This window comes from Eschscholzia californica, unplaced genomic scaffold, assembly GCF_041429995.1.
Source record: "Eschscholzia californica isolate CP2 unplaced genomic scaffold, dmEscCali1.0.p SCAF_5, whole genome shotgun sequence".
Taxonomy (NCBI): Eukaryota; Viridiplantae; Streptophyta; class Magnoliopsida; order Ranunculales; family Papaveraceae; genus Eschscholzia; species Eschscholzia californica.
This window is the reverse complement of record NW_028238472.1, coordinates 12,642,444-12,654,119: the sequence shown is the minus strand read 5'-3', so window position 1 is coordinate 12,654,119 and position 11,676 is coordinate 12,642,444. Positions and strand designations below refer to the sequence as shown.

The window sequence follows — 11,676 nt, the reverse complement described above, 5'->3', positions numbered from 1 at the left end:
ATTTCACGTGAAGGTGAGCTGGGGTTATAAAGGGAGGGATTCGGTGTTTGGCACGCTTCTGGAGCAGGTGGAGTGGTGGTTCCGGATCGGGCGCTCCTGGAGAGTCCCTTAGAACACCAAGACTGACCTAAAGCATCCCGCGTTTGACCTGGGCCATCCGATGTACTTCCCTCGTGCGCGCCATGTGTCATCCAGCCGATTTAGTCAACAATCATAGATTCCAAACTTTGACTTAGTCTATCTCCCTCATCCGGACTCCGATTCTAGTTCCGCTTTCGCCGATAGATTCGTATTGGACTCTACTTTCACATGAGCACTAATATTTACCAGAATACCCTTGTCATTAAAATGACCAAAATGCCCCTCAAGTATGTCTTCATCATGATGTTTCCACATCGAGCTCCGTAAATGAGACCTGAGAAAGAAAATCAAACAAATCATCAGAGTAACCGCTCGAACTGGACTAACTAACCCGAGTTAAGAGATTCAGATGGGACATTTTCATGTCTCATCAGTCAGCTCCTGGTGTTTCTTTTATAAGTGGATGACATAATTTTGACAGGTTCAAGTCAAGACCTCATTAAGAGTTTGGTGCATGATTTGGGGACAGATGTTGCTATGAAAGAACTGAGTACTCTTCACTATACCTTGGGTATTGAAGTTCATAGGTGCTCTGCTTCTTCTTCTCTCCAACTTACTTAGACAAAAGAGTTATTTCCTTTTCGGCCACCTACTTTGTGACCGGCTTCCTTCTTGGCCCCCTATTTTTCATAAATACAAATTTGGCCCCCTATTTTCAAGTAAATGTCGTAACTACCCTTCCTAATTTCAAAAAAAAATATCAAAAAAAATATTTAAAATATTTAAAAAAAATAATTCGGGTAGTTATAGCATTTACTTGAAAATATGTGACGTGGTAATATCTCTTTTTTTAATATGTTTACTTTAAAATTAGGAAGGGTAGTTATGGCATTTACATGAAAATATGGGGTCAAATTTGAATTTACGAAAAATAAGGGGTCAAAAGGGAAGCTGGTCACAAAGTATGGGGTCAAAAAGGAAATAACTCAATATATAATTGAACTTCTCAAGAAGGCAGAGTTGGTGGATTGTTAGCCAAGTCTTGTCCTTGTGTCTCATGGCAAGACAGTTTCTAAAATGGATGGCACCTTACTTGAGGATCCCCTATTCTATAAGAGGATTGTTGGGGGACTACAGTATGCCACTATGACTCGGCCATATGTAACATAATGTCAATTATCTCTCTCAATTTATGCATCAACGTAGGTCAGTTCATTTGGTTTTGCTCAAGAAGGTTCTCAGATATTTAAAAGGCACAATTGGGGTTGGAATTAACATAGCATCTGGTGATGTCTCTTCTTTATCAGGCTATTCAGACTCGGATTGGGGGAGTTGTCCAGATTCCAGAAGATCTACTAGTGGGTACTGTGTCTTTTTGGGTTTCTCATTGATCTCATGGTCCTATAAGAAGCAAAATACAGTGTCTCAATCATCTACTGAAGCTGAGTATAGAGCATTGTCTTTAGCAACATCTGAGTTACTTTGGGTGTCGTATCTACTAAAGGAACTACAGATTAGCATTTCATCTCCAATGATTCTCTATTTTGATAACATGAGTGCAAAGTACCTGGCTTATAATCCTGTGTTTCATGCTAGAACAAAGCATGTGGAGATTGACATGCATTTTGTTCGAGATTTGTTGCAGCAACATTAATTGGAGGTTAAATTTGTATCTTCTGATGTAAATTTTGTTGATATCTTCACCAAAGGAGTCTTTGCCTATTTTGAATTTCTTCGAAGCAAACTTATGTTCCTTCCTTCATTGGAACATCTTTTTGAGGGGGGATGTAAGAGTATAGAGAGAGAAGGGACTGATATTGAAAGCTGAAGGATGAAGAGAAATGAATGTTAAATGAACAGTTATAAGAAAGGATGGAAGTGAGAATAGTTGGTTTCTATGGGCACTCATCTCACACACTTACTACACTCGTGTCTTCTCTATAACAATCAGATTAGTTGTTAGTTATACTTAACTAACAACTAACCTAACTTTCTCACTCTAAAAACCAAACTCTAATTTCTGTTATTCTCTCTATAAAACTCCATATAATGAGAAGTTTGTAATCTTGTAATAGTTGTTGAAGTAATAATATCAAGCTTCACTTTCAGAGAGGAGAGAGAAGAGGTGACAATGGTGGTGGGAAGGTGTGGTGGTGAAGGTGCCAGCGAAGATGAAGATTGAAGGGAAATATTTGATGAAGTGAATTTTTGGACTAAAAAAATATGTCATCGAGAATGTACAAAAAAACATGAATTTCCTTAGAATTTATTTCCCGGAGATTATTCTTTATGCCCTAAAGCCGCGGCCTTTTCCATATTGTGATTTACAAAACAAGACTTCCAATCATAACAATGACCAATTTGATATACATGGATTCACATCAGTATTTTGCTAATATTTTTGGTTTCGTTGCTATAAATTTCTCCATAGAAAATATATTTTTCTATACTCCATCACGAAAAAAAGATTTTTTGCTTTGTCTACAAAATAGATGATGCGAAAAAGATTTTATTTTGATTATTTGCTTCACACATTTTAAAAGAGTAATGCTATAAAATGCATTTTGTATTGTACGTTTTTAATTTATATTGATTTTGTGTTAAAAAAAACTGTATTAACGATCGTATACAAACTGCATTTGTATACAACATTAAAAAATGTGGATTCTATTATTTTTATTTTTTGTGATTACATAACACATTTTGTTTCATCATATATAGTCTTTGTTATTCATAGAGATCTTGATGCAAGCTATCTTTTGTTTCATGATTGAGTATAGTTCATTTTACAAAATGTGTTTTGCACTGCATTATTTCATATGATTTGACACAAAACTGGTTTTGCTCGAAAATTGTTAATGTCATATTTTTATGTGTTTTTTTACAAACATTAATGGAATATATGTTTTGTAAAACATATTTTTGTTTCTTAGGATAAAAAAATATTGATACAAAATGAATTTTGCTGCTTCAATTTTTCATCATGTTTTTTACACAAAACCAGTTTGTTGTTGTAAATGATCTCTGCACTACTCAAAAAATAAATAATCAGTACAAATACAATTTTTTACCCAACAAAATAGGTATCTCTCAAAAAATGACAATAACATGTTGCATAATGTATTTTGGTTCCTACTCTTTTTATATACTAACAATTCACATTATTTTGTTTACGGAATATCTAACAGTTCATATTATCTTGTGTCCCTAATCTTAGACGAGCCTTTGAGCTTCAACGACTAGGAAAACACTTACTCCTCTAAAAATTTGTGTACGGGATATTTAACAATTCACATTATATTTTGCCCCTAATAAATTAATCTTGGGAAAATTCAACACTTATAATGTGACACATGTGAGAACTCCTTTTGATTCTAGTGCAACTCTGTTAAAGTATAAAGGTGTTAATGTTTCACACACAGAGTATGCTAAGATCATAGAAAATGTGATGTTCCTGCTGAACTACACTAGGCCTGAGATTTCCTTTGCGGTTAACAGACTTAGTAGATACACTCATAACCTTAACAAGGAACACTTGAATGCCCTTCATCGCTTGCTTAAGTATGTAGGGAATGTCAAACTTTGATCCCGTCAAACGCCATGCCGTGAAAGGGGTTGGGCACGATGGACATGAAGCTGAGTGGGTGTATAAGAATGGAAGAAGTCTTCCCAAGTAAAATTAGGATAAATATCTCTAGGCCACTTAAAGAGTGACAACTGGAAAATGCATGGTCGTGCTCAAATAGATTAAGAGTTAATCATTTGACTTGACAGTTTGTTCTCTATATCAAGAAAGTCTGATAAACATGACGTATCAGATGAGATATGAAAAGACTTGGGAATCGAGCATTGCACTTGTTCTAGGTACAAATGGGCGACTGAAGGATATATTCATTCGGTCTGAAAGAAGATGTCCTTCTGAATAAGTGTCCTTCGACCAAGATGACAATGCGTGCAATTTGGCGAATATGATAACGATGACCTTATCCGAAAGATCATCTAGTCTGGTCTAATTAGGGATCGTAATGCTTAGCTAGAAGCCGCTTACGGTCGTCGGATCACTTCGGCAATCCGCAATTAACATAGACCGGATCCTACAACGGGTTACACATAAGAGGGGTAGCTTGAACGGAGAGAATAAGACTAGTGAGAGCTTGCCTACAGATGGATATGATCCAGTCCAATAGTGTCAAATAGAAAGAAAGAACCGGGCTCGAAAGGAAAGCCCGGAAAGGCTTAAAAAGCAACCATGGACCAGGTAGATCAAGCCCACTTAAGGGCTGATCTAACCGGTCATACTAAGGGAGTGGGTCGGCCAGGCCAAGCCCATTAATAGGCTACTCTGGCCGGCCACATCAAGGGAACCCTAGATGGGAAATCCCTAGGATTCATAATCAGATGGGATTCTGGTGTTTATCTTTTCTGGGCCCGACTGAAACCTAATTGGAATGGGATTCTTATTTAGGATTTATCTATATAAGGGTCATTAGACAAACAGAAAATGTGTGGAATTTTCTAAAGAGAAAATCATGTCTCTCACACATCTTAGAGAGAGAAGGTTTTAGAGAAAAATCTCCCAGTTCTTTCTAACTAGTCAAGAAGAATGAGTTCTTCGTCTCAACCTTCATCAAGGTCCTAGCTGACTGAAAGTGAGGGAGTTCAAGACAACCTACTCGGTGTCTCAAGTAGAGGAGCTACTACTTTGAAGCTCTTGATCTCCGAAAAGGCGACGGAATCGAATTCGAGGAAAGCGAATAAGGCATTCTTCTATCCGTTATTAACTCATTGCTAGTTCATGTATGCGATCATGAAAACCTAGTGTTAAACATATAGATGTTTGAGATTCCGCTAACAACATAAGGTAGTACGGAACTGTACATAGACACATCCGGATAAGGCATGTTGTTGTCAAGCATATGTTGAAGAATGGTGTAGTAGTTTTAGATTAGTGACGTGAGAGCAGAATTTGGCAAACCTACTTATTAAAGGCTTAACAAGGAGATTAATTCTCGAGACGTCAAGGTGAATGGGTCTAAGGCCCTTGTGTTGATTTCCTATTCCTATGGTGTAGAATAGAGTTAGCTGGGGACAACTTAGTATAGCTCTGCTGAGCAGGTCAGTGATGGACCTGATGTTGAACATGAGGCTCTTCGGCCCTTTAAGGTGATCCTATTGGGATGGACTTCATGAATGCACGTACAGATGAATATGTCCTTAAGTGGTCCTACTAAGACAAATCATATAGAATGGAGAAAGTGCACCAAATTGCACTTTAAGTGACAATTTCATAATCTAAACTACTAAAATTTAAACACAACAATTAGGTTTATAGTTAAAACTAGTTCTATATGACCGATTATTAGGTTAATTGTGTTATACATTGAGATAATAATTAATTGAGATTGTTAATTATGTTGTGTTGTTCGTTTTGAACCTAATTATGTTAGAGACATGACAATTAGAGAGTAAACTACACATAGCGATTGTGTTAAGTCATTCGATGTAATGAGAACGATTACATATGAATTATATGGTTGTGTTGTTTGAATTTGTATATGAACTGAATCATTCATTTAAGTGATGAGAGTTACAACTAGGCATGGTTGGCTCGATCGGAGGGTCGATTGCGAACACAGGTTTACTAATGCGATATCTGATGGACCATAGGCTTGAGTTCTAGTAAGGATGAGGATATTTGATTGTGATTTGGTGGTTGGCTCGACTTGAGTGTTGATGCAAACACGGGTAATTGTATGTATTGTACAAACTTGTGGACCACACATAATACTTCTTATCTAATAAGCATGTTACCAATCAGAAGTTGGTGCGCCTCATACTCATATGTGATGTGCTCGTGTTGCACTGTACTCGTGTTGCACTGTGCTCGTGTTGCACGGATTCTCTTTTTGGGAGGTATCCCGTGTCTATTGAGAGATATAAATTGATGCAAACACGAAGGCCAAATTAGGTTGACTAGTGGACTTTGGAAATTGGTTGTAACCCATCATATGGGAAGTTATGTTGTGTAAACCTTCCTCAACGTTGTGATAGGTTGAGTAGGTGTTATATGGTAAGAAAGTCGTGCCTTGGTTTAAGATTGTTGTTTCCTCTCGTCTATTCGGATCTTTGTTTAGTTATGATTTGGTCTATCGAGATTTTAGGTATTTGGAAATCTACTAGCTGGGTTCTGACCCAGCATACTATTTTTCAGGTGATAGAGACCAGGGATTGCACCAGTTTAATCTCAGTTCGTCAGCTCAGAGTTTATTTCATAGTGTTCGCTTTCGAGATTAGGAAGTTGTTTGGACTTCTTTTTCTTAGATTCGTAGTATTTCCTTTCAGTTTCGTTTACAAATAGATGTAAACAGATATTTCAAATATTATGATTTAATTCATTATTCATTAGTTTGATTTATGGTTTCTTATGAGATCCATGATGTATTGGTCAGTCGTTTAGTTGGCTTTCATAATTATTCTGTTATGATTCCGTGGCGGAATGCTTCATATCTTGATTTTCATGGCGATCGACGTGGAAACTGGGACTTGGGGCGTTACATTGATATTATTGATAAAATCATGACCTCTTCTCGACCTAACACCAAGCCTACAAATATATCCATATATTGTAATATTAATACTAGTATTATCACTCAGTAGGGTCCACCACCTACACCATACTTAAATTTAACATTTATGCTTCATTTATATTACATTGTGTCAAGTAAATTGCAAGTTTCACAAAGTCGTACAAGTGAAGAAAGTGAGATAAAAATTATTTGCAGATGTCTAACTTGGGCAAGACAACGTGACATAGAGTATTGATTGTTATGACGAAATCAAGTAATCCAAAAAAAGAAATAGGAAATAAAAATTAATTACGGAGTTCGATTCGTGAGACCTACTCCACAGTGACAACGGCGCGATGATTTCCACTATGATAAGCAAACAAGTTACCCAAGAGATTCGTGAGAATTCGACACAAATATCTCCTAGGTTTTTAGTTTATATAGCCATTAAGACCCTAATCCCACCGACACACCGCCTCACCGACTCTCTCTTTTTATATCTGAAATACACATTCATACGCTAACACTAATAACCGACATAAGCTCTGCTGCACATTCCAGCTCCGTCTCGGAGCTCAGCTCAGAGCTTCAAATACCAGCTCTGCCTCAGTAATCAACCCTGTTAGTGGGTCCAAATTTCGGGTTGGCAGATCGTAAACCGGGTTACCCATATTCAAGACACTTTCAACATTGATCATAGAAGGAGACAACCAAAATCTGATCAAATGTCTCCAAGGTCTCAAGGTAGAAGTGAATTGGCAATCAACAATGATTTTTCAGAACATGAACTCTTTAATGTCTGGTTATACCTCTATCCATTTTATGTATATTTCCCGAAAATGTAATAAATATGCAAACTTTATAGCTAAGTGGTTGCGAGTTTGAACATCGTGTTGGTCTTACCTTTAGCATGTATGATGTAATCTATCCGAAGTTGTTTTTTTTTTTTTTGTTGAAATAAGTTGTTTTGTTTTAGTAATATTTACCTTTCAATTATTAAAAGAAAGAGTGAACCCATACTCCAAATCACACTTAAAATTGCATAAGAAACAAACAAATTGAGAAACAATATGCTTTCTATACATCACATTTGAATAAGAAACAAATAAAGATTAAAGTTCAGAACTTAATAAAGTTCTTTCCCTCAAAGGCACTAGTAAAAGATGACTATTGTGTTTCTCTGTTAATATTACAGTTGATTTTGAGTGCAAAACCAGTTCCCCCTTTCTCTCTCTTTTGGTTTCTATATACCCAAAACCTAAGAAAGGTAAACGAAACATTTAATAAGATTCAGTTTCTAGTGTGACGGTCTTTCCTGTTCTCTGCGCCAGATATTAGTCATACAACCCTTCCTGCTCCCATACATCGACAAGGAAATCTACCATTTCCTGCTCAAAGTTCAGAACTTTCACCCATTAAGTACACCAACCAACCACCATAACTTCAACTCAGATGAGCTCTAAGAAGGAAAATATCAAAAAGTTTGCTTTGATGCGACACCTTCGAAAGATAACACTGAGTACATGTCTAAGGGTCAAAAGTTATTTTGGTCGTCTTAAGAGTCGAAGCAACACCTTTGATTGTTTATTATAAGCTTTCTTATATATTAACACACAAATAGATAAGATTATTCTAGATAAACAAACCCACAGGGTAAGGGGAGTAGGAGTTGACTTACAGAAAGAGGGATTGGCTGGTGGAAACGTTTGCTGGTTCCTAGTAAACTGTTGTAGGTCGCATTCCAACTGCAAATCCATAAATTTGAGTACGGGGATACTTCAGCTAGAATTAAGAACTAATCTAGAATAGAAAGTGAAGACACGGAACTAAAACATTTTCGAACTTCAAATGCAACAAAATTTACAGAGGCTTTACACAGATGGTAGGCAGTCCCTACCTTTTGTGGGAGGTCAGAATTTCGATCCCTATGGAACTACTCTAAATGTTTTCTCCTTAAGGAAAAGATTTACAGATAGATCAAACAACTGTATCACCATAAGACATTTTGTTCCTGATGATTTCGGTTTATGACCTCCACTCAAGCCCAGAATGCAATCTGACGATTGCATCTACAGAGTGCTTTTAACTTAAGAAATTGATATCAGAGACCTAGCAGAAGTTTGACTTAGTTTTTTATCATCCTTCAAAGTTCAAACTATATATGTACCTTAACCGCGGCTCCTGAATCTGGTTTGCCCGGGTACCAGGCTTTTTATTTCCTATCCACTGCTGCCTAGTTTGATTCCAGAGAAGAAGACCTGGCAATAGAAAAACACAAATATTAAGAACAAAATGTACAAGGAAGCGACGAGAAGATAAGAAATATCACTGCAAGTAGTAAAAGATGACCCGTATTCATTTTGTTCTCTGTTCTCATCATCTTTCACGCCATTTTGGAGAGATAGAAGACAAAAATAATTATGCCATTAAGGTAACCTATATGTATAAATCTTGAAAGGATTTAAGAACAAGAAAATCTTTATATTATTTACACTTAAGATAAGATCATTAATACGAGTAGTTGTGTATGAGATATACAGAGTTCAAACCCTATATCTAGAGCCTAGAAATAAACGATAACTAAATTACGTAATTAGAGACCACATTGCGGTAGAGTTTATAGATTAATAAGTTAACATCTTTATGTTATAAACATTTTGAGCTCATGTAGTAGGAATAACAAAAAGAATGAAACAGAACTTGCCATGATTAACAAATTCAGGAGCGTTGCTTGTGCTTCCATCTCCACTTTGGGAATCAAGAATTTGGTTTGATATGCTGATAGACGAAACACTGCGCTGAGATTGAATTGTGTTATTGTCCATCTCGTATGTGCTAGTGCTCCAAAAATCCTCTGATATACTGGGTTTCCTCACTATTCGACCTTGAATTCTCAGTCCTTTTGATGGCTCGTCCACAGAAATAATAGGTGCGGGCTTCGTACAACACCCAAGACAACCTCTGCTCTGTTGCAAATTAGGTTTTAACCATAAAAGCGATTAGTACTGGTCAAAAACTTTCAAGAAGAAAACACCATTTGCTGACAATCCAAACATTAAATATCTCAGTTATAGTGACATATTCGTATTCCAGAATCTAACTAGTGTATTGTTCAAGACCGAAACTAAAAATTAGGACTAAAGAACAAAATACGTTTGCAAGTTAACAATCGTCAAATGTTTCTTAGGTTCCTCAATTACCTATTCTACTTGTAATGCAACTTAAGCATACCATAAATGTTGATATAGTTTCCGATAATCATAATCCTAGCCGCTAACATGATTTTACTAGTCATGGCAATGATAGTTTAGTCCATCATTAAAACAATCACCAAAATGAAGATAGAGCCTGCGTTAACTTGTATGAGCTAGAAGCTTGCAATTTCTTTTATACAGTAAGATTCGAACCCTAGACTCCTCAGTGAAGAGACACACAAGTTACCACCTAACCAAAGTAGACTTCACTGAAGCTCACAAGTTAAGATTATTATCTCTTGTACTGAATAGAGATCTCCAACTTTCTCTAAATTTCTCCTTTAACAAACAATTCACATCAATAACAATCAAATAAAACCCTAGAAATGACCCACAACCAGATCTTCTTCAACTAATTTAGAATTTTAAAGAATCAATCAACTGGAAACCTTAACCAATTACAAAAGAAGCAAAATAAGATAAAAGAGAAATACTAGAGAAGGAAAGATCAAAAATTGAAATAACTTCCCAATTTATGAGGGAAATCAATTACTTACCCCATGCATACAAAAATCTGAGTAATCCAATCCGAAATAGATCTACCGAGAAGCATTTATTTATCTTATTATATAATCAAGCAACCATCAATATACATATATCCACTTTGAAATTTCGAACCCATAAAGTATAATCTCAATCTAAAAACTCCCCTTAAATTCTTATAGAAAAACAAAAAACTATCTCAATCTCAAATTTTTATAAAGTCAAACATATAAAGGTATTATACCTAAAAAGATGAATAAAAATTCTAGTTTTCTAAGTTTGAGGGTTCAGTCCACTACCCATCAAGTTTCAAATTCTCTCTCTAAATTCATGAAGTCGGTCGACTATTCGAGTTCGACCTTTTGATTTTAGAGAGAGAAAGCGAAACTCTGAAAGAAAATCAAAGGAGTTATTTTTCTCTCTCTCTAGCAATAATCGAGGAAAGAAAACGAAATAGAAAAGAAAGGGGAACAAGAGTTGTTCGATTAAGACATTGTTAGTGTGAACCCAATATGATGTACTCCCGTCTTGGACCTCATTGGGCGTACCTCTCCGAATCCGGCTCACATCAAAAAGATAACTGATAGTGTCCTAAACTTTTCTTTTTTTTTTTTTTTGGTTGCAAATGAGATAAAATAAATTAATAAACAAAAGAGTGATTACAATATTTATGTGGAATCCTTAACAAAAAAAAATACATATATATATATATATATATATGTATTTATGTGTAATAATAGTGGGAACAATCTCCCAGTTACAAATACTATGGGTGGTCCTTAGCCCATTTAGCTAGAGAGTCAGCTAGGACATTGCCTTGGCGGGGAAGATGCGCGAAGATCGTGGCTTGAAACTGAGCGAGTAGTTTCCGGGTCGAAGAGACGTGGGTCTTGGTTTGCCAGTGAATGTGATGACTCGGATCGTTAAGATGTTTGATTATCGCTTGATTATCGCTTTCAATATGAAGGTACCCGATCTTGTGAGTGATGCCCAGTTGAGGCCTTCTACTATAGCCTTAATTTTGTCTTCTTCCGCCGTTATTGTATCTATGAGAGTTGTGTCAACATATAAGAATTCTGCTCTATTATTATGAAAGATGGTAATACTAGACGGTTCTTTAACATCAATGAACGAGACATCGGTGTTAAGTTTAAACAATAGAATTGGTAGGAGGAAGTCATCCGAGCTGAAGCTTGGTTGTCTTACCATTAGTAACAGGTTTGGTTTCCTGAGGGAGCTGTGTTCTACCTTTTTTATGTTTAAGCGAGGTTGTTCTTCCCTTCGAAATCCAA

The 11,676-nt window shown here is 36.2% G+C and overlaps 1 protein-coding gene across 4 annotated transcripts; it reads right to left on the bottom strand.

Annotated features, from left to right (window-relative positions):
- Positions 1-7,664: 7,664 nt before the first annotated feature.
- Positions 7,665-10,951, bottom strand: LOC147537176 (uncharacterized). 4 transcript variants are annotated; one of them, XM_086639217.1, is made up of 5 exons: positions 10,399-10,951; positions 9,352-9,608; positions 8,815-8,905; positions 8,326-8,392; positions 7,665-8,035 (listed from the first exon to the last, which is right to left on the bottom strand). In XM_086639217.1, the coding sequence occupies exons 1-5, from the start codon at positions 10,452-10,454 to the stop codon at positions 7,982-7,984; spliced, it is 525 nt and encodes a 174-aa protein (XP_086495343.1). In that variant the 5' UTR covers positions 10,455-10,951; the 3' UTR covers positions 7,665-7,981. The 4 variants fall into 4 exon arrangements, with proteins under 4 accessions (XP_086495343.1, XP_086495342.1, XP_086495341.1 ...); XM_086639216.1 differs by having other exon boundaries at positions 7,665-8,106; positions 9,352-9,613; positions 10,399-10,867; XM_086639215.1 differs by having other exon boundaries at positions 9,352-9,613; positions 10,399-10,867.
- Positions 10,952-11,676: the final 725 nt, after the last annotated feature.